The sequence below is a fragment of the Aythya fuligula genome, chromosome 22 (assembly GCF_009819795.1).
Source record: "Aythya fuligula isolate bAytFul2 chromosome 22, bAytFul2.pri, whole genome shotgun sequence".
Taxonomy (NCBI): Eukaryota; Metazoa; Chordata; class Aves; order Anseriformes; family Anatidae; genus Aythya; species Aythya fuligula.
The window spans coordinates 4,147,954-4,171,296 of NC_045580.1; the positions used below are offsets into that span (position 1 = coordinate 4,147,954).

Here is a 23,343-nt window from a genome sequence, read left to right on the forward strand (position 1 = left end):
GCTCCCCATCCCAGGAAGACCCCTGAGCCCCCCCAGCTTGGGACCTTCCACCAGGACTATAAGAGCTGTGGCCGTACAACCACTCGGGACAGCAGGGCAGCTGGTAAAACAGAGCGAGGGGAAGGGGTGGGTGCTACCCAAGCATGCATGCTTCCCAGGAGAAGCAGAGCAGCCAGCTCTGCAGAGGCAAAGGGAAGGGTGGTGGCAGAGAGGGAACGAGGAGGTGGCAGCAGAGGAAGGGGTTACGTTGTTAAGGCCTGCAGAGCTTTCAAGGCGATTAGGTGATTTGAAAAAAAAAAGTCCGTGTTTCCTCTAGTAAAAGGCTATTCCCTTCTGCACCTTCCCTCTCCCTGGCAGAGATTAGAGCAGCAAGGTTAATATAGTAGCAGGTACATCCACGAAAATCCGCAGCTGAGTCTTCACTCCAAGTGCTGCCAGCTCTTCCCTAAATCTTCAGGAATCAAGGTGCCTCGTTGGAGGTGGCTCCATTGCCTTTGTTGACGTAAAAGGGGCGGTAATGTGACTGCAATGGAGAATTTGGGGCATGTGAGTTTGACCTACCTTCTTTTTTCCTGACCGCCTACACTTCACCCAAGCGTATGCATCTTAACACGCTCCTATCTTAACACCTTCAGCCTCCCGTCTTGCGGAGAGCACCACCTCACCTCGCTGCTGGAGCGATCAAATGCAAACGGTGTTGCTTTTTGATTTGCACATATGCTTTGCATAGACTTCATTCCTAAGCCAAATGAGTCTGTGCATGATATAAAATCTCAGACTGTGACTCACGGCTTGATGAGAGATTTCTGGGAGAAGAGGAATGTCACCTCTAATTTTATGCTTCTGACAGTGCCTTTTAATTGCTCGCTAACCTGAGAGCTCATGGGAGTTTTCACACTTCACGCCGTGCACAGTTATGTGAGTGATGGACTGGCTTGCACGGTGTTTATTTGTGCTCCCTGGCTGGAGAGCCAGAATTCCTGTGCATGGAAATTCTCACACAATGGTGCATTGTTTATTTGCACCTCCACATGTTGCGAGGCCCTGTATAAATGTTTGTGTAAACAGGAGCATAAGCGGAGGAGACACAAGGGCAGAGCCTGGAGGAATTGCCATTTTCCTGTCTCTCCAGCTCTATTTACCACAATCCCTAGCTGTCTGTCTTCTCATCAGGACCTACCTCAGGAATTTCATGCTTATCTGCACCATTACAAATAAGCAACACGTGGCAGAGGTGTGTTGTACAGCCTGGTGTTGGCTGGGGATGACTGCAGAGCACAAAAACCCCTTTATTAGCTAACAGTGCTTGTTGTTTGCACCGTTCAAGGTGAAATCTTTAGCCTGGATCTACCAATACTGGGGCAATCAACCGATTCCTCCCGTCGTCTTTGTTGTCCCCTGCATTGCAGTGCTTTAAACTCGAGGATTAACCCATGTTGCTCCTCCGAGAAGCAACTCAGAAAAATGCTGCCTTGGACACTGCCCTTGAGAAGCACCAAAACATCCCGAAGCATCTGTGAAAATGAGGATGTGCTCCCATCGGTGGTAGACAAGGCAGTGAGGAAGCACCTCGGTGTTGCAGCATCTGATCTGCCTTAGGTTTGATCTCCTGCCTGGATCTCACTCGCAGAAGGTGTCCGTATGGCTGGGTGCAGTGCACCAGTTAATGTTGGGCATGGCAGGAGCCTGGAGGCTTGGGCAGAGCAAATCCAACCCACCCTGCTGCTCAGTGCTGACTCCCAGTACCTCCTGCTCAATGCTCCATTTTGGTGAAATTCTTTTCATTTTATGGCTTCGATTTCCAATCTAATTAAGAGATGCAAGGGAGGTGGGGGCTTCATTTTAAAGAACTCCCTGTGGGCTAAAAAGACATTCCTCCTTATACAGCACAGTCCTTTGTAAAAAATCATGTTTACAGACCTTTTAGAGTGTGTATTACTTAAATACATGTTTAAGACTATTTTTAAAGCTAGATTATTGGCCCAATAGGCCATAAAAGCTCCTGCAGAGCTCCTGCAGCCTGGAGTGTATATTTCTATTTTGGGACTTTTTAATGCTCGTATTTATCAACTCAATTGTTAGGTTCAGGGATATCTGGTGAATAGAGGCTATAAAAATAAAATGGCCACTACAAGTGTATGCACGAGAGGGACAAAAAGGCCAGTGACGTTGTGGAGAAGTTAGCCAGGCTTTCTCTGGGGGGGGTTAAGGCAAATTTGGGTTGTGTTCACAGAGCACAGCACGCTCATTGCCAGGCAGTGTGGATATTTTTGCTAGGGAGACCATACTCACAGCCACCAGATACCAATGGTAATAGAAACTTGACTTTCCTGACCAGATTTCCCAGTGTAACAGCCCCGTTAGGGAGGACAGGCTGGCATCTAAAATCCCAGGGTGGGATCTCCAGCTGGGCACACACACCATGAAGCAGTGGCTCTTTTACAAAGGTGGGGAGCAAACACAAGGCAGAGGAGATACTGCAGCAAACTGCTGTTCCTAGGAGATATGCTTTGCTGTCACACACTCAAAGACTCAAGGCTGGATTTTCTGAACCTGCTCCAGGCTGTCCAGGAACATCCCTGTCGCTGGCATTCATCTGCTGGAGGGGCCTTTTAAATTTAGCAGACATAGAGCTGCAGTCCTTGAGCAGCCACTTGCTAACTGCCGTGTATTTTCTCTGTTTTCTTCCTCCAGCACGAGAATGCCATCAATTCTTGACCCTCTCCTTCTTACAAGTCCTATTTCCAGGGAGCAGTAAATAATCTTTCACAAATGTATAATGAGAATTCAAAAAATAGATCTCAGCTGTGGAGATGAGGGCAAAATCTCCATCATCTTAATTCAGATCATGCAAGATCTTAATGCATCACGGTGCAAAGGGATGTTACGAACAAGTGGATGAAGTTATGTGGCTATGCATTGATTATCTGTTAACTGTGTGAATGTAAGAATAGAGGACCTAAAATACTACTGTACTCTGGCCCTTGTAGTGTACTGTTACCTGTTTTGTGGTAGCAGTGGAAAATGAGTGATTTGTAACTGTTCTGGTGATTTATCATCACTGTCTGACCTCTCATCTTTGATATTGTCAGCTCACTGTGGGATGTAATTAGTATGATCCTTTTATATGGTTATCTGCGGCGTTACACAATTTGTGTTTTCGAGATGTCACAGACCACTAAGAGTACACAATATCCACGCAGGGAGGGAAAGTTCTGCAGATCCCAACATGTCTGCTGTAATATTTGTAGAGCTTTTGGAAGCCGGGATCAAATTCTAGACCAGGGCAAAATCCTTTCAAAATGTCATTTTGAGATATTGATTATTCCTACGACCCAGAGCTGTGGTGGCAAGGGGATTAATCTGTATCCCTGTCTGGATGCAGCTAACCACAGGAAAAACAGCAGAAGCTGCTGACCTGAAGCTCCTGCTTTCCCATTTCCAAAGGACCCCAGCCCTGGTCCCTGGAGCCTCAGGTATCCTGAGGACAGGTATTTCTCTTGCTGAAGCTGTGCACGTGCCTTCACACCAAGGGTATGTTTCTTACCAATACAGACTGCTTGGAGGATTTCCACGTCTGTGGTGTCACCTTTGCAGACTGATGTCTCACTATCGAGGGATAAGCTGTGACAACAGAAAAGAGCCTGTTACAGGTGGGTCCCTGACACCATCCCCGCCTCCCCTCGCAAGCATCGAGGCAAGCAGCAGGACTGGACATGCCATGTAATTAGTATTGCACTGCTTGGCATGGAAATGCAGCTGTTCCTGGGGTAGGACACAACAGCCATCGGACAGGGGCCTGCTCCACCGCCCAGCCGGTTGGGAGAAGGGAGTGAAGAAGGGCTGGCTAATTAAAATGTCTGAGGAATGCAGGGAGGCGGAATGCAATCAGTCCAATTAAATTTAGGCCAAGTCCTGAACTCAGCACTCTGACTGCTGCGAAGAGCACTATAGGCTATTTAATTAGTGCAAAGAGCCGCGGCCTGGGTTTCATGTCAGAAATTAATGACAGTACCTCTGGCAGTGCGATAAGCCCGAGCCCCCTCCTGCTGCACCAGCTCAGCTCTGATTCAGGACTAATAGCAGCCCTGCTGCATCACAACCCGCTGCAGCACTGCCGGGTGATGGGCTTTGGGCTTTCCCCACCACCTCCCAGCTGCAAATTAATCGGGCCTGACTCTGCTTGGCAGGTGCTGATGCTCTTGGATTCAGCCCTTGGTGCCCTTGAACTAGTTGGCAGTGCAGAAAGAGGATTAGGAGGCAGTGGATGGGGGACCCTGGTTCAGATGAAGGAGGATTGGCAGCTAGCACATGTTTTTTTTAAAGTTTGTGCTCCATGGCTGTTATTATTTTAGGGGAATAGCTGTTTTGAAACCCTGATGAAGCTAGGGGGTAAAGGAAATTAATCTCATGTTCTAGTGTCCCTCTCTCCCTGGTTCCTATGCATCTAAAATCATCTAAATTCTCATCTCTACGCCTTACAAACAAAATTAAAACCCCCTCCAACTACTCCCTAGATAAAACCACACTATACTAAAGTCCTTTTGCCCTGGTTCAGGGCTGTGTGGTGCTCATCTGAGAGGCTGACAGCCCGGGCAGGAGAGGTGGGCCAGCTGCAGGACTGCTCCAGGCCCCCTCGCGGGAGGAATTTATGTTAAATTCCTTATCACCTAAACGAGGAGCAGGAGGAAGGAGGGGAAAAACCAAATGCCTAGTACCGGTCTTAGTGAAGAGGCTCCCATCAGACTGTTTGCTGAAGTCACCGGGCGGATTCTGTCCCACCGAGGAGAACTGAAAAGGCAGCTTAGTGCCATTGCCTACTGGAAGATAGAAGAGGTTTTGTTATTCCACGGCGCTGCGTGCTGCACTGGGGAAGCCTAAGCACTTCAAAACACACCCTGTAAAACTACCTCCAGCCAGCCTGGGGGGAAATGGGAACTGGTGGCTTTGTCCCTGTTCTTTTCCTTAAGAAAAAGCAGATGAGAGTGGTGGGGTCCCGGTGTACACAGTGTGTGAGTGTGAAGTGGTCCCAGTGCTCCGGGCAGGGAGGGAAGAGCTTTTCTCTCGTGAGACCCAGAGTGCAGGTGTGACCGAAGAGCTTCCTTGCAGGAAAATTGCATCTCCAGGAACTGGGGTAGCGAGGCCAAACTACACGGCTGCCAGAGCTCCCTTGCCTCCGAGCACTTGAGCCTTATTCAAAGCCCGGTGAAATTAAAGCAAGGCTTTCTCTTCTGGCCAACTTGGGGTCAGACCCTGGCTGCCAAAAGGAGTCTGAGAGCAGAGGCGATGAGAGGGAGAGAGCCCTGCCTGTGGCACGGGGATCGGGGAGGGCTCAGCTGTGGCTGTGAGCCACAAGAGCTGCCCCGGCTTGGGCTGAGTGGCCACGGATGCTCATGGGCTGCCAGTGAATGAAGGCAGGAGTGTGAAAAAGCAAAGAAAAGATGGGAGAGAAAAGGGAAGGTGGGGAGCTGGGCAGAGAAAGCACGACTCGCTGCTGCTGGTCCGCACCATGCTACCACTGAACATCCCCTCCCCATCGTGCTGGTGCTGAACAGGGGGCAGGCCACATCTCTGAGAGCTTATGAGCTACGTGAAAGGTGTATGTGAGAGGGAGAAGAGCAGCCTTGTGCTTCTTAAACTGCCTGGGGGGAGCCACAGTCAGCTCCTGTTCCTGCCCCCAGCTCTGCAGCTCGCCTCAGACAAGTTGGTGTTGGCACTCCTGTCACAGCTGGGTAGGTGTCTCAGGGGCTTTACAAACTCTTTTTCCATCTTCTTTTCACTGTTTGAACAACGAGGATCGGTGCTACCCGCCCCTCCTATACAGGCAGTGCCTAGAGCAGCGAGACCTGGGCGCTGGGTGTGCGCAGGCAGCGCTGCTGACCCCAGATGGCTTTTTGGGACAGTGACAGGACAGCTGAGAGGGGAAGCAGAGGTCGGTTAGACAGCTGGAAAGCTGTGGCACGGGGGGTTAGATCCTTTCAAACTGAAGGCGGAATTACCCGTACCAAGTGTTTCCTCAGTCGCTTGGAAGGAGGAAAATTCCCATGATCGTGGGTTGAAACTGGCTGTAAAACAAGAGCATCCAGTTCAGCAGTCGGCTCCTGGTGAGCTGGCTCCAAGGCCTGTGCCTGGCGTTGCTCTATGAAACAGTCCCCACCGTTTTGGAAGCAGCCCCAAAGCAGAAGTCCGGGTTCAGGGAGGAAAGACTGAGCTTTTTCTCTACATTTTAGGGGCTGCTGAACAGACTTTGCAGCACTCACAGAACAAAATCCTCAGTGCTGCAGAGCTGCCTTTAGCCACATTAAATTGCCAACTTCAGTTTGCCTACTCGACGTGACTATTTGGCAGAGAGACCTGCAGGCAGAGGCTTGGATTTAGAGCACGAGAGGCACCAGCAGAGGAACGTTTCTTGCTCACGTGAACTCTCAGCCTCCGAGACAGGCATGTGCTGCAGGGGTGCACGCCGTGATGCAGCCTAGTGCTGCTGTACCCCTCTTGTGAGACATCAGACTCCCAGAGGAGCAAAAAACGTGATGAATGCTGTGAGCTGTTTTGCTGCCATCCTGTGGTCTGTGTTTCTAGTTCAGCAAGGTTTCTGTTGAAGCAGTTACCTCTCCCTTCCTACGCACCGAGTCCCTCCTGCTTATTTAAAGACCTGCAAAGGCACAACATGATCTTTCCAACCTTCCTCTGGCTTTGGCCAAAATGTTTGCAATGTCAGGAGAAGAAAGCTCACCAGAAGAGGACAGAAAGGAGCGTCGAGCAGTTTGTTCCCCAAATTTTAGGCAGCGTTAGAAGCCCTTTATGTCTCCCCTATGCCTCATTTTGTCATCACTGCAGATGATGGATGCTCTGTGATATTGTCTTTAACGACAAGAGCAGTGGAAGGCTCCTTAAATTTAAGCAGGACTGAAAGACCTACAGGGTCAGCTCAAGTCCAAGCAGTTTCTTGGTGTGGGCCACTGCAATTAGCACCAAACTCTGCTCGGGTAGCATTCCTCAGCACTGCAAGCAGACGTGCTGCTGTGGCCTACGGCAGGACTTGCACTGATCCAACCCAGCAAGAAAAAGGGCGTGTTAGAAAACCATCACGAGATATTCAAGGATTCTGTGCACATTGTGCAATACAAAGGGTGGAGGGGGCCCTCTTTTTTTTGTTTGTTTTTTCTTCCATTTTATGGAATTCCTTAGAAAAGATGCAATCGAAAGCATTTCTGGACTTCCACACGAGACACTGCTAGGGGACAGAAAGCCCTAGAGGGTTAAATGATTATGGCTACAGTGCATTATTCATCAGATAATCCTTTGCTAGCCAGCATACAGGCTTAAGTGGGTCATGTCTCCTGTTTTGCCTACTGACTCATTCTGTTGCCAAAGTCCCCATCAGTGTGGTTGGAGCAGCTGGTTCCTTTCCATCACCGTGTTCCCATAAGGGATCGTTTTTGCACCCTCACCCTGGTGGAGAGCCCAGCCCTGCTCAGTCCCCATTTCAGCAGGGAGGGACTTTGTGTGCAATCACATGCTTTGTTTTTTTGGGTGAAGTAACTCGATCGGTAACAAATAGAGGACGAGCAGCTTGGGAAGCAAAATGTGCCTGCTCTCAGGACAATGTAGGTGTGTGGGTGGAACAAATACTCCCCAGCATTTGTATATTCAAAAGCCCATTGCAGGAAGCGATGGGTCACGGAGCTCCTAGCCAGTGTGCAGCGCTCACACACCTCTGCAGCTGTCTGCATCCAGAAAGTGGCTTCACTGGCTCTGATAACATGAAATAATAAACCCCATATCCAGCAGTCCTTGCTGATTTCCCCAGTCTCATGGTCAGTCCTTCGGAAGGCTGGGATGCTGGGTCCCAGCTGGGAACCAGGGTGGCCCTGGTCCTGGATCTCAGCAGCTCACCCTCTGGAGAGGAGCAGAGGGGAATTTGGGCACCATGGCCCAGAGCAGCGAGCAGCCTGGCTGAACCATGGCACTACTGCCAATGGTTTCCTCCTCCTCTCAGCATGTCGGGTTTCAGCCTTGTCCCAGACTCACGTGACAATTTGAATTTTGATAATTTAACCAGGATCTGCTCCCCATCCCCACGGCACCAGGCAGGGTTGCCCGCAAGCTGCTGGCCGTGGGCTGCTAACGGAGAAGGGCAGAGGGGAAATGCAGACAGAGGGCTCAGTGTTGGGATCTGGGCTCTCCCCACAAAGCCCTACCGCTGGCAGAGGCCATATCACACCCCACATGTGCCTTCGAGGGGTGCCACCACTAATTGCAGGCATTTCGGTTCACCCTGCCACAATCTGGTTGTTCAGAGCAGCAGCTGCAGACACCAGGAGCAAACCCAGGTGGAGCCTCGCTCGCCAGGGACCAGAGGAAATGTGGTCACTGATTTTGTGCCGTGCTTTCTGCTCTGTCATTAACACAGGTGCTGCTTTGCCTAGGGCTGTATCACTCTGTGCTTCTCACTCTGGAGGTCCTGATGCTAATTTGGAAGTAGACAGCTGCCATTTTACAACTGAATGTGTTGAAAAGGGGCATTCGCTCATCCGGGAGTGTTCAGGCAACAGCGGGGCCATAAGCAAATCTCAAGGGCTCTTGTTGTCAGTGTAAGAAGTCAGAAAAGAACCCCAACCTCCTGCTTTTTTAGGACACATTACTCACTTCTTGCATCCTTTCCCTGCCAGGAAAAAAAAAAATGTTTTCTGGTGAAAGTAAAATCTGAACTCAGATAAAGCCTGGTGTAGCTTTCACATTTGATAGCACACAGGGGTGAGCTTCTGGTGGAGGTTAATGCTTACTTCGACCTGATAACGCGTGTTAAAACTCCCCTGTCTTCACAAACTTCCCTCCTGAACGAGTTCAGTTGTTCCAGCTCTCCTGCTAAGAGCCTTTGCTGCCTTGTTTGAGATGGAAAGGCAAAAACTGCTCAAAGCTTTGTAAGCTGGAGGCAAGACCTGGCATAAACAAATGCAGGGGGACCGATCGTGGTCCAGTCCAGATGGACAGCATTGAAATAAGTGAAGAAAACCAAATTTTGGGACAAATCACTATTGAAATTCCTTTCCTATGCTGAGCTCGGAAGAAAGCTGGCCACCATTGGGCTGCCTTACCTTTGGGAGACAGGAACATGGAAAATCTCTTCAAGTTGTCGGGTTGGTTCCACTCGTAGTTGTTCATCATGAACCGGTGGTCACCTGTGGGAGCAGAGCAGGAGCTGAGTGGCCTTGAGAGGGACAGCAGGAGGGGAAGGGGACAACAGGCTGGAAATGTGTCCTCGAGCACGGAGGGAGAGGTGGTGGTGCCCTTTGGAAACAAATTGCCCTACCCTTGTAATTCTATCTTTGTAACTTTGCCCTAGGACTTGCTGGCTGCCAGGTCGAGCAGCTCCAAAATGAGCTGGCTGCCCAAAATTCTGGGATAAAAGAGGTTTAGCACAGCTGAAGTGTGAAGAGCAGAGGAACAGCCCTTCCGCTGAGATACGCTATCTCCTGAGCATCCACAGGGACACTCCAGGGCTGAGGCGTTTTCCGACCAAAGGACTGCTCCGTGGCTAAAATTGGATCCCACTTCAAAGGTGCTGGTTTGGGTTTGGCTGCTTTTGTGTGCTCAGCCTGTGCACGGAGCTGGCTCTCAACCAGCCCGTCTGGAACTGCAAGTAATGCAAGGCTGGAGAAAATCGGAGTGCTGGGAGGGCTCAGTGCATTGGTTTGTCCAAGTTTTAAAGATGCTAAACCTGAGCTGCAAACAGCTCCAGCTTCCTGGGCTTTCAGACAAGGATGTTTGGTTCGAGCTTCATTCAAAGTGAATGAATCCTACCCTTTTGCCAGGTGTTTACACAGCCTGGTTTTGGTTCTCTGAGAATGATCCACAAGAAATGATGCTCTATCAGGTCACTTGCTCAGAAAAAAAATAAAATATACACACACACACACACACACACACACATATATATATTAAATCCTTAAGTCTTCTATAAATCTATTGTTCTCTCCAAGTTCTCTGTAAATTTGGTTCCCACACTTAGATAGTTCAATTGTTTGAATCTTAAGTCACTGAACAAACTTTTATGTTATTTCTGCAATTTATTTCTGTGCTATTTAAACTCCCTGGATGCTCTCTGATTATTTGCCTCCTTGCCACACTACTAAGTAGGTACCTGTTATGACAACTGAAAGAAAGTGGATTCCCTTTGGAGTCTGCTATTAAGCAGGTTTCATTCCATTAATATAATATTTCTTCCTGGGATTTTTTTTTACACTAGAAGATCAAGCTGGCTGCAAATGAATTTGTTGCAGTGACTCAGGGGGAGTCTGAGTTAATTAAATCCATTAAGTAATTGTGGAGTTATTTCCTTGCAGTCACTAGATGCCGAGTGCTGTCCTCTTTCAAGTGTAACTGTGGTTTGAAAAACGGAGAGCTGCAAAGTTTTGGAGCTGCACCTTAAATAACATTTCCCAGCTGAGTGGATGCCACTGTTCTTCTCATTAGGCAGACTCCAAGCTGTGTCCATTAAATTCCCCATAAAGTTTCTGAAAGCGCCCAGGTTTCTGGCAGTGGTAAAGTGTCGCCCTGCTCAGAAGTGCTTTGGCACTTGATTCCCACGGATTTCAAGTGCCGTTGAGGATTTCAGCATCAGTAACATGGAGGGGAACCTAATTAAAAGTGATCAACTGATCAGGAGGTAGCCAGCCTTTATCTAGAGCTGCTGGAACTGAACATATGCATACTCTTGGGTTGTACAAATGGCCAAGTAAAGTATATTTGCTTCAGGATTAGCAAAAATCTTTGACTGCAACGTGTTGTTGCCTAACCTTCAGAAGTGCTGTGAGTAGTTGGGTAGTTTGGAAATTCTGCAAAAGTCCAAGCGAACAAAGGAGAAGAAAGAAAAATGTACAAAAATGATTTTTGGATCATTTTCTTCCATCTACATGTATTAAGTTAGGGCCATATTTCTCAGCAAACCTTAGCATACAAAGTGTTGAGAATTTGACCGTGTATGCTGCAGTGATAAATGCTGGAAAAGAAGTGATATTCAGTTTCTGCTCCTGTTTAAGTGTATGGGACTTTAAAAAGCTGGCTCCAGCTATGCAACCTCAGCACTTTGAATGGGACTCCTGACTTTTCTCAAACATTGGTTCTATGGACCAAAAATACCTTGTCTATCCAATTCATGTCTAATGGAAAACGATGGCGCTAGGTAAATGTTAATGAGCTGTTTGCAGTGCAGGCTCCTTGGGGCCAGGGACTCGCTCTTTCTCTCCGTACTGTAGGAAGGCAGCACGCTGTCTCCTGATGAATACCTGTGATTTTCATTACACGTTCACGTGTACTCTGGGCCATGTCACCTTCATTCCTACTGCTATAAATTGTGAATGTCAGACAGGCTGGTTCACAGAACCCAGGCTCTGAAAAATGTTGTTTGTTCTCCAGTAATGGGTCCTGTGTTGTTCTGACCTGTGTGCATCTATTTCATAGGTGTTTTTTGTTGTTTTTTTTTTTTCTCTCTCTTTTTTTTTTTTTTCCCCTCAGTTATTTCTTCCTCTCCTCATTTATTGTATTATCTTGTAACGTGCATTTGTCTTTTCTGGAAGTTGGACAGATTTGCATGACCGCTGCCCAGGAAAAATGTGCTGTATTAATAGGAGGGGATTGTTTAATGAGTGCTGTGAATCTGAATGAAATAACAGTGATCTCACAGGTTTGCAGCAAAGTTCCTCAGCTGCTGGTGCAGTATAAAATGGACTTGAAAGCTATTCTTGCATCTTTTTGAGTCATATCTGGACAGCAGGGTGCAATTTACCCTCAGGTTACCTATCCAGCTTCTTGACCTTTATTGCTTTGCTATCTGAGGTTCCACAATTACTAATAGACTATATCCTCATAGCAGCCCGGTGAGATAAGGCTTTATTTCCATCCCTATTATTCTTTAGTGCAAGAGGTCATTTAATGGGATTAAGTAACTCGCCCAAGGTTACAAAGGCCGTTTTTGGGACGGCTGGGAAGTGAACTGTGGTTGTGGGGTCCTGGTCTGGTGCTCCGTCCTTCTGTCCTACGTGGGAGCTTTGTGCCTCACAAGTCCTCTCTGCAGAGCTAACTGGAAGAGGCAGAACTAACTGGAGGAGACAGATAGAAAGTGGGTTCAAAGGCTCAGAAGATTCCTTGCAGTGCTGTGGTATTGACCCTGCCCTCTCTATTTACATAAGAAAGATTATTTAGCCCTAAACACTGCTGAAAAGCAGGACCCGTTGGGCACCCTGTGTTTGTAGGAAGCAAAGCTCTGCCCAGTGGGACCTGCGGAGCTGTGATCAGAGAGCTCTGCCTCTTCAACGCCTGGCTTAACGAAAATGGAGACCTTTTCACTGGAAAAAACTGTTACGAGACTTTCAGTGACAGGTGCTTGTGGGACATTTCATGTTTCAGGCTGAAACTTTCTGTTGTAAAATGGTATGTGGTAGCAGCACAGCAAATATGTTAACTGGGCTGGACAATAGATTTAGATAGATTAGATTTTATATATATATATACATACATATATATAAAGTCAATCCTGCCTTCTCTATTTATGTAGTGAGCTACTGCATTGTCTTGATGTTGGTTGGGATCCCGTGGTCCCCTACACATGAGGTGCTTTAACTCCCTGGCAGGACAGCTGGCTCCATCCCTACCTATGGCTCTGCCTGGGGAGGGATGGGGCAGTTTGGGGTACTTTGGATACTTTACCATTCTCCATGTGGTTCCTCTCGATGAAGTTGCGGCCCAGGTCTGCCTTGCAGATCTTCTCCACGTGCCTCATGCAGACGTTGAGGAGGTCATCTCTGAGCAGCCCCATAGAGGGGCTCATGCTCTCCCCTTCAAGCAGCACGCTGTATGTCGGGAGGGATGGAGGGGGGACGTAGTTCCGCATCAAAGCCCCAAACTCCTGCCAAAAAGAAAGGGAGAGATGTTACTGAGGAATACAAGATATACAGAGGCTAGATCCTGAGTCTGGCTCCAAATAATATGAAGTGCAAAGGAGAATAGTGAAGACTGAGGGTGGAGCAGTCAAATGCTTTGACTCTGAGCTTTAGCCACAAAAAAAATATATATATATAAATAAAAGGAAAAAGACAAAGAAATATGAGAAGAAATATGAGGCGTTGGCATGCCTCGAAGTTCATTCTTCACCTACCAGAGCAGACATGCTTGAAATGTCAGGGCCAGTTCCTGACATCCATGTGCATTGAACTGGAGAAGATTGATGCTTCTTACACCAAATGGGGCTTTGTCTTTGGGACAAATCCCACCCTCATGGGAAAAGGGAAGGCAAATGAGATGTTTCTGACCTGGAGGAAGAGCACGGAGTCACTGATCTGGTGGATCTGCTCCCTGTTCTCCTTGTCCTCCCGCAGCAGCTTCGCCCTCTCTTCCAGCTCATCCACAATCTCCTTCACGTTCTCTGATGCAATCTTTTCCCTCTGGTCCAGGGCAGCCTTCACTTCATCCCTCTGCCTCTCCAGGTCACGGATCAGCTCTTTGAAATGCTGGTCTACTGTGGCTTTCTCGTTGGTGGTGTAGTTCTGCAGGGGGAAAGGGTCGGAGAAGGGGGCAGTAGAAGAGACGTGGGAGAGGGCAAGAGAAATGAATCATAGAATCATAGAATCATAGAATATCCTGAGTTGGAAGGGACCCTTAAGGATCATCAAGTCCAACTCTCGACACCGCACAGGTCTACCCAAAAGTTCAGACCATGTGCCTAAGTTCACAGTCCAATCTCTTCTTAAATTCAGACAGGCTCGGTGCAGTGACCACTTCCCTGGGGAGCCATGAGATGTGAAACTTCATAGGGAGACACTTGCTAACAGGGGGATGCAAAGGGGGATGTGTCCTGGCATTCTCAGCACCCAAGACAGTGAATATGGAGACTCTGGATATGCAAGTCTTAGCACCAGAAAGCTGTGCTGAAATAAATAATGTTAATTCTTGCAATAATTGTGTATATATATAATCTACAGTGCATGCTGTCCTCGTCGTTATAAGAGCATATCTCCTCAATTCATGAACTGCACTCGTAGGTGTAAAAAATATGTGTATATATATGTTTATATGTAAAAAAAAAAATGTTTAACCTTCTAAATCATGGTTCTGGCTCCTCAAGGATTTACGGATGAAATTTCCTTCCATTCCAATGGAAGAAAAGTGCCGAAGCACTTTATACAAACCTGATCTCCACGTCCCTCTGAAATATTCTTCAGAGTGATTGTGGAGGTAACTATATTCAGAGCTAAAATTTCTAGGTCATATTTCCCATAATAATAATAGGAGTAGTAATAATAATAATAATAAAGCAGACGAAAAGCAGAACTGGCAAGCCAGTGTGTGTGCACCACATGAAAGGGAGAAGAACGGCTTTGCCTATTAATATTATGCAAATTCTCTGGGGTGTCTCCAAATAGTGTTTTCACTGCTCTATTCAGTTAGGGTGTAAATGAAAAAGAAAAACACCATTACTATATTCTAACCCTTCGTGTGGTTGAAAGGATTATAAAGAAGCCCTCCGTCAGTACGGAAATGAGCTATTCCATTATAAACAAGACAAATGCTGGTGTAACTGCATCTATTTCTGTTGCCTTATCTCTGCCTGGCCAATCCAGAGCCCTCCTGGAGTTTATTTTTGTAGGTGAGCTGGTGAGAAAGAAGCAGCACACCTTTGTTTCTAAATGAGCCTGGCTACAGGTGATGGGAGAGCTGTGGGAACCCAAGCAGGGATGTGTCCCGGGTGACTCTGTAAGGAGGCTGTGCTGCCGCCTCTTGGTCTCCTGCTGGGTGTGTTGCAGGATGAGCTCAGCAGGAGCTGTTGTTTCCAAGACTTGGAGTGAGGGAGTTTGGGAGAGTGACGAGGTAGGGACTAGGTGAGGAATGGAGTGAGTAAGAGCTGGGTATGTCAGAGACATTGAGGATAGGAGAAACAGAGAAGCGGGCAATATCCCATACGTACCTTGATGCGGTCCCTTTCCTTCTGCCACTTGTCCATTTCATCCTCTACCTCGATGATCTTCAGCTGCAGTTGCTCTTTCTGCAGTGAAAGCTCAGCCTGCGAGAAGAGGGGAGTCTCATGAGCAGGGGCAGAGGGTGGCCTGCTTCTAAGGGGTGCTGTGCTCCCACCGAGCACCCAGCCCTGAGCAGCAGTGGCTGGGAGGTGTGGGTTCCTGGCACTGCTCGAGACCAGGTGCTGACTGTGGACACCATCCCAGAGCTCCTGCCTGGGTCAAGAGGTTCAGTTCCCTCAGCAAAGCCAGCAGCAGAAGCACCCACCTACCCAGCTACTGTCATGGTGCTGCTTTTAATCACTTTAGAGTCATTAGCTGGAGGGAGAAGAGGCCTGTTTCAAAATTCAGCTGTGTGTGCAGCGAAGGGCCCATCCCAGGGTGTGCCTCTGCAGCAATAACAGTTTTCATGTAATTACGGAATGACGTTTGACGAGTGTTGCAACAAGAGGACGATGCCTCCGGCAGGAATTCTGTTTAGACAGGATTGTGGATTAATTTGCTCTGAATTGAGAGCTTTCATGTTATGATGAAGCTGGGGAATGCTTGGAAAAATATATATATATAAGAAAAAAAAAAAAAAAAACACAAAAGGAAGGGGGGAGGAGGCGTAGTCAACCATGCTTGGCTTAGATCAGCAACTTCACTGGGGTTCATTTGCATTTTGTTTTGCACTGCCTTCCCAGGGAAGCATGGCCCAGACATGGGAGAGGGTTGGTAGAGCTGGAGCCCAGGGCTGCCATGCACCTCTGGATCAGCACCCGGCTGCTGAGCTCAGCCTCACGCCGTTACCTCCAGCAGCCCCTCCCTCCATCACTGCTTTTCATCACCTCCCTGCCCAGCAGATCATGCCAGAGCCTTTGTTTATGTGTCTCGAGATCTTTCTGTGTTTCGTGTGTGGTTGGTTGCAGCACGAGGGTAACTATGGGCAGTTTGGCTGTGGCACACATCCCCAGAGCTCTTGAGGAGCCGTGTATTTCACAGTGGAGATGAGGTGTATCAGAAAGTCTCTGGAAACCCATGGTACATGTGAGATCCTTTGGTAAATGCCTGCATTACCCAAAAGCACTTATATTAGGGCAAAAGTTAAGGCAGGGGAGATGAGGGGTGGATAAACCCAGCAGCTAACACGGTGAGGTCTCTGCTGTCAAAGCACAAGGCGTAGTTCCCACTGCTTTGCCACCAGTCCAGGAACATAATACAACATGAAAACCTGGGTCTCCTCTCCTGATCATGTTTGCCCTCAGGGGTGGGAGTTAAAAAGTTTTCACTCCTTCATTCAAGGAGTAGAAAGGAGCATCACGCCGTGAGGAGCAGGCAACGCAGTGTCAGCCAGCTCAGGCCAGGGAAATCAGCCCATCAAGGCTCTTGTCTTGGTGCCAATCACCCTGGTGTCTGAACATCCTCTTGAGCTTGAATCAAGCACAGCTGCAGCTGAGAGCCATTCTCTCTAGCTGTTCCAATTTAGAAAATCTCTATTTATAGAGGGAAAACAGTTTGATGGTGGTTGTATTGCCCTATAAAAGAGCAGAAAGGGCAAACAAAAAGGGTAAATGCACTCCAAGGTATCTCAGTGCCAGGAGAGCTGCATCCTTATACCATCATTGTAATTGCCCTTCTTTGTGGAGAGTTAGGAGACCATACACCTTGACAGCCTACGATAGCCAACTCTATGCAGCCATGAGGTCATATTCTACAGAGATTTGGGGCAGACATGTGAGGGTTTCATAGCACAGGTTTATAAGAGAGCCATGTGGATATCAAGATCAGAAAATTTGCTCTACTACTTATCAAGAAAGTAATGGCATGAGCTTGACCCTGCACTCTCCACATTTTCAAGACAGTGACTCAAAGGAATGCATGCTTGTGTCCATTCACATGTGCACTGCAGCAAGACAAAAAAGTGTGCAACCATCTCTGCATGGCAGGGAAATGTGATGAGATAAAAGCACTTCAGATCCAGATATCCATCCCACTCCAGTAACCAATCTGAGATCTTACAATGCAAGCTCTTCCCTTGAGCCACAGAGCTACATCCAGATTACTTTCATTGTTTGCAAAGTAAAAAGAAGTCTCCTGAGCAATAGAAGGACTTGTTCCCCTCCTTGTCCCTAACTATCAGGATATTCTCATGACAAAACTGTGAATGAAATCAGATAGAGAGGGGCTGAAGTTTTCTTTTGAGAAGGGCAGACATTTCACAGCCACATCGACGTTCCTAATCACAACAAATTTGAAAGGAAATGTCACTGGAAAATTTTCCAGATGCTGGCTGTAAGGTGGTGATAACAATATTATACTTTTTATGGTACTTTTTAATTAAGACGGGTCTCAAAGGAATTTTGCAAACTATTACTTGCTCAAAAGTGGTAGCTAACTCTTAACAGCTTGTTGGAGTTATAATACCCCTTCACCCAGAAAGGTAGTTTGGGTGCCTCTGGGATGGGATGTAACAACTATTTAAGATCAGCCCCACACTACAATTTAAAGTAAGAATTATGATTTGCAAATGGAAATTACAGAGATAGTTCCAATAGCCAGAATGCAAATCTCACAGTCATCCAAGTTCAGCTTGGGTTAAAACACCCATAATGAGGGCAAAAGGAAATACTCGTACAGACACCAGGCAAGGCAGGGGAGATGAAGGGAGGCTCTCCATTGCATGATGGCCCAAACACAAGAACTACTCTTACCAAAATTACCAGAAAAAAAAAAAAAAAAAAAAAAAAACACATGAAGAAGATGTCCAGGGAGACTATGGACTAGTACAGGAACTGGTGGCATGGAGGTTGATTTGGTGAGGAGAGACAGAGCACAACCAGGCATTCAGCAAAGATGATTTCATGATGGTTTTAGACCCTGTTTGATATAAGGTGGGATGGCAGATTGATTTACAGTAGGGTCCTCTCAGCTTCATTCCCCATAAAGAAACTTCTCTTCTGGCTTCCTTCATATCTCTCAGATTTTCTAGGGCCCATAGTCCCCAATCCCCCGCTACATCTCCCCACCCCATTGTGTGAGACTCAGGTTTAGAAGTTCCTAGTGAAATTTTATATAAGAGCTGCACCTATCTTTGGAGAGGTCACTACAGAGCAGAAATAAAAATAGCAGAGAAAAAGATCTAGGAAATACACGTTTAAACCATTAAGTTTGACTCCAGCAAGCTGAGAAATGCTGGCACTGAGAGTCTTTGAGCTAAGAGAGGATCCCCTGCTACAGCCTAAATTAATTAGGACAGTCATGAGGCCTAAGTGAAAGTTCAGAATGTACACCTAAACATCCACAGCTGAACCCAGCCCTTGTGCTACAGGACCTGGAGATGTGAGATTATGACTCTTGCATCATGATGCAACTCATTTTTGCAAGGCAGCAATACAAGCATCATCATGTCTTAATGCTCTGGGAACCCAGTCCCTGAATCAGGAAACACCCCTGTGTCACCAGCCTGGGAGAGCTATGGTAATTACCCGACAGCAACAGCCAAATGCAATAATGAAGCCAGGGAAGAAGTGTTTAAACTAGTTATCCCAGTACAGGCCTTATATTGGAAATGGCATGGCTGAGAAATTAGTGAATTGCTTGTTTGAGATGATTTCTGCTGGATTTGCCATAGGTTTTTCAGTCTAAGCTTGTGTTAAGCAGAGGCAGGTGTCGGTGGGCTATGACTTCTGCAGACTCTGTCAACACCCTACAAAAATGCCAGTGGTAAGCATCTTATTTGAGACTGTAAAAGGCTCTTTGCTTTGCACAGTTTGAAGGAGGTGGAGGATTCCCACAAGCAGGCGGATTTTCCCTGCTTTCTGCTCCCACTGTAGAGGCACTAATGCAACAAATGGGCAAAGCTACTGTAAATCACATTTTTCTGCCAGGCCAGGCAGAACGGTGTGCAGGTAGCCGCACTGCTGCTGTGGGAAGAGCATTTATTTTCAGCTGTGTCCGCAGAGCAGCCACAGCTGGTGTAGATAAGGTCTTGTGGCCACACCGTGCCCTAGTGGGAAATCGTTCCCATCAGTGGGAAAGGTCAAAAATCCTTCCACACATCAGCACGCTGCTGTGTGCTCCATATTCAGCCAGAACAATGCCAAGAAGGCCCAGATGGGAACCCCTCTGCATCATCTCTGTGGATGGTTGCCTTCAAAGCCTCCTTTAGCCTGTGAAATCTCCCCTTTTACAAGTTGGCTCCCCTTTCACAAGTGGCTCCGTTGCAGCCAGGAACACCCAGCTCCCGTTCCTGCCCAGCGGTTCTCTGCTGCCTCTTTAAACCTGCTGCACGGCGTGAACTTTTCTTTAAAGGTAAAGAATTAAAGGGGGAAAAAAAAAATCAAAGTGCTTTTCGCTAGATCTGACCCGACACGCTGAGTAGTGAGGCTGGCGATGGAGAGTAACGCCAGGTTATTTGCAGCCCTGTGGCTGGCAGGCATACGTGGAGTTGTCTCCTTCTGAGAACAGGCCTGTAAAACAGGTTCTGAATGAAGGATCCCCTTCCAAAATGAAGGATGCTGTCTGCAAGGGGGGGCTCCAGTTCTGCTGGTAAATCAAGCTGGCCAGAGGGGTTTATCTGAGTGTACAAGCTGCTATTGACAATTCTCACTTCTCAGTAGAGTGTGGTTATTACCCAGCCTCAAGGATTTTTTTTTTTTTTTTTTTTTTTTTTTTTGTGGTCGTTTCTTGTGCTGATTCTGGGGGTCATTACTCATCCTTTAAATCTGTAGCAGGAAATAAATGCAAAGTGGATCTGGGGAAGGCACTGGAGTCTCTCTTTGTAAAATAACAAATACTGCTGGATAGAAACTCAGAAAATACATCTCCATCCTCTGTGCTCAGTTGTCTCTGCCTGACCCCTTGTGCCTTTCTCTCTTGGCTGCTCAGCACCACACCAGGAAGGGCACGAGGGGCTCTCACCCTCTGGAGGGGGGTGCTGCTGTGCTCCCCCTGTGCAGACAGAGATCCCATGCTTTGCACTGCCTAAATGGCACTAACCAGGGGGTGACTGCATGCTGGCTTGTTTGCATTCCTCTCCTCTTAAGCTGTGCTGTCTGTCTGCATTGTGGGGCAAACCCAACACTGCAATACAGTAGTATTTATATATCTTTGCTACAGGCTTGTAGCAGGGATAAATTCATGAAAGACACCATAATGTGCATTAATTCAGCAATATGGAAGGAATAAGAGCACAATGTAACATACTACACGACACTTCTGCAACCAAATTGCCAAGCACCCAGGCTAACTGCCAAGTTTCAGATCATCTCAGCATGGAAATCCCCCAGTTCTGCAGGAATCCCCTCCAGGTGTGGCATCACAGTATGGCCAGGGACTGGGAGATCCTTGCAGATAAGCCAGGTGCTCCTTGGCACTGAGTAGAAGTACAGAGCTGTGTTCTGGTCACCAATTGAGTGGTACATCTAGCAAGTACTGAGGCAGCAAAGCTCCCCTGGAGCTGCTTGGGTGCCAAAAACAGAGCAGGGCTGGGGTTGACCTGGTGTGGGGTTTGTGCTTATTCTTTCCACAAAGGCAGCAGCACCGGGCGCACTTTGCCACTCTTCCAATTTGTGGTTGCGTTCTGGCTCAGCTGATTTGCAAGACTTGAAAAGGAATAGGTGGTGCACACAAGGGCCTTGGAAATGCCCATTCCTCTTTGTGGTTCTTGCTGAGCTGTATTCTTCACTAAGGGTGAATACATCAGGGCTAGGAATAAACATTTGTAAGCAACAGCTATCCTGTGAATTGCTTTTGTCTGAGTGAATGCTCGCTCAGGTTACAACACGATCACAACTCCTTGCACATGTCTATGATTCATTGATAAAAGCCCTAAATCCCCTAGGCTTAGCAGCAGCAGAATCAGCACAGGAAAGGCGTGGACCTAGCGAGAGTAACACAAATACTCTGAGAGACAGATCAAACACCATTTAAATCTCAGTGAAGGTTTCTCTGCCCAGATCTGCTTCCCTGTTCACAAGCAAGGTGTTGTAGGTCCACCCAAACACAGGGAGAAGGCTCTGGCCAGCTTTGGTTCCTCAAGGGAGCAGCTGTTAACTTCTCAAAGGAAAGGGCCAAGAGGAATTGGACAACCTGGCAGACACTAGGCACAGCTTTATGAAGGTTAGGCATACGCTGTGGAGTATTTCCGAGCTGACATCAAAACACAAGAACAAACAATCATGAAACAAACAGCGGGCTAGCAACCCCTGCAGGAATGTCTTGAAGAGAGACTGTCTGAGACATGGAAGAAGCCTTGTCTGGTTTCAGTAAGGCTGCAAGGTGGAGATGGCATTGGAAGAACAAACCAAAAATTGTGCACAGGAAGACAGAGAAGAGCTCTGAAAAAGATGCTCCTCCAGCCCAGCCTCATGAGTTAAATCTTCCTAGCACTGTAGAGTTAAATTGTTCCTCTGAGTTCAGGGTAACTGCAGAATTTCCACGCACAGGTACTTGTATGTGCCTGTTCACCACATCAGAGCTCTTGCCTGGGCTGTGATTAAGACTGGGATTTAGCAGGTCTCAGTGCCCATCCAGTTCCTGACATGGGCTGGTTGTGTGACTCTAGGCAAATTGTTTTATGTTACCGTTTCATTGGGCTCCTTTCTGTAATCTCTTCTGTCCTGTCTGGAGAGATCAGAAGGTCTCCAGGCCAGGACATGCTTTTGCTACAGATGCGTGCAGCACTGAATTGCGGTGAGACCCTGATCTTTACTGAAGCTAGTGGAATAATCTTACATCCACCCAGAAAGCAAACAGCATGGGACTTTAGGCAAACAAAGGTGGGAGACTTCTCATTAGTGAGCACTGGTTCCCATACCAGTCCCATCCCTTTAGATGTCCATCTTCTGAACCTATTGTAGTAACACTTCAGGGAAAATTAAAATGCTCTGTGTTTGCACCAGGTTTTTTTCTTCATCTAAGCTTCAAAAGGCTCTTCCCATAGGTGGGGCTCAACATCATTATCTCCATAACAGAAAAGACAAACAAGAAAGCAGGAGCTCGCTCCAAGAAGCTGAGATTGCAATTTTCTGCAGTAACCGCAAACCGGAGCCGCCACTGATCGCACTCTGGGGGTCCTGAACTTGAGCAATGCCCACCTTGCTGGCTGGGGGCAACGCTACACAAACACTGTCAAAACCTGAGGCAGAGTTTTGGAAACTGGAAGGAAACCAGGTTCTCTACCCCACCTAATGACCTGGTGCACAGCCCCACGGCTATGCTGCTGGAACCAGTCTTAGAGGAATGACGGTCCCATTGCAGCAGAAGCTATGCAACATCAGTTCTCCACCACACGCTCCCCATCCACCACCCTTCCATCCCAAAATTACACTGAACCATGATTTTAGGAGACCGTAGGCTTGAGAACAAAAGCCGAGATGTAACATTGAGACCCGTTGGAAAGGCCGCTGGGAACACTCAATAAAAAGAGCATTACCTCTTTACCCGCTTTCTCGATCTCCACCGTCACCGTGCTGTGGTTCTTGTGCTCCTGGAACATGCAGAGGTAGCAGATGCACATCTGGTCTGTCTGACAGAACAGCTCCATGGTCTTCCCATGCACAGGGCATTTTCTTGCTTCAAAGTCCCTGATGGGGTCCAGGAGCTGGTGGTCCCGGAAAGCCGCTCCCTCCAGGTGAGGCTTGAGGTGCAGCTCACAGAAGGAAGCCTGGCACACCAAGCAGGACTTCACGGCCTTTTGCTTGTTGTCGATGCAGGAATCGCACAGCACATCCTCCAGCTTCACCCTGGGCCGCGACCCAGCTGCTCTGTCGGGCACCTTGTTGAAGGTGGCTCTTCTCAGGTCCCCGGTCTCCACCAGAGGCAGGGAAGACTTCTTCATGTCCCCCATCTGCCCGCCGGAGAACAGCGGCTTCCTCCCTTCCCCTTCATTAGGCAGGAAGCTCTTTTTGGAATCCAAGGAGAAGAGGGACTTCCTGAGGTCGCCTTTATCTGCAAAGGAGAGGGGGGGTCTCCTCATGTCTCCTATCTGTCCGCTGCTGTACTGCATCTTCTTCGAGTCTGCCGAGTCCATGCTGAAGTAGGTTGATCTCTTCTCATCAGACGACTCCACAAACTGAATGATGGGCCTCTTCCAGTCACTCCCAGAGAAGAGGGAGCTCTTGATTTGCCCCGTCTCCAGAGAAGTACCGCCAGTGCCCTTCATTGGCTCCTTCTCCCCTCCGCCAGGGTTCGTGGTCTTCTTCACTTCTTCATCTTTTTTGGGGGTGGACGGGCTCTTCACATCCTCTGCCTTGCCGGCGGTACCATTTGTCCTTGCTGCGCTCCCTGTTTCCATCGTCTAAACAGGGCGAATTGGTTGGCTTTGCTGCTCGGCCCCTTCTCCGGT

The 23,343-nt window shown here is 47.9% G+C and overlaps 1 protein-coding gene across 1 annotated transcript; it reads right to left on the reverse strand.

Moving 5' to 3' along the window:
* Positions 1-460: 460 nt before the first annotated feature.
* Positions 461-23,292, reverse strand: TRIM29 (tripartite motif containing 29). The gene is made up of 9 exons (XM_032201980.1): positions 22,432-23,292; positions 14,966-15,061; positions 13,314-13,547; positions 12,712-12,910; positions 9,102-9,185; positions 6,000-6,065; positions 4,719-4,820; positions 3,548-3,624; positions 461-523 (listed from the first exon to the last, which is right to left on the reverse strand). Exons 1-9 carry the CDS (start codon positions 23,290-23,292, stop codon positions 461-463), a joined length of 1,782 nt encoding a protein of 593 aa, XP_032057871.1.
* Between the last annotated feature and the right edge of the window lie 51 nt (positions 23,293-23,343).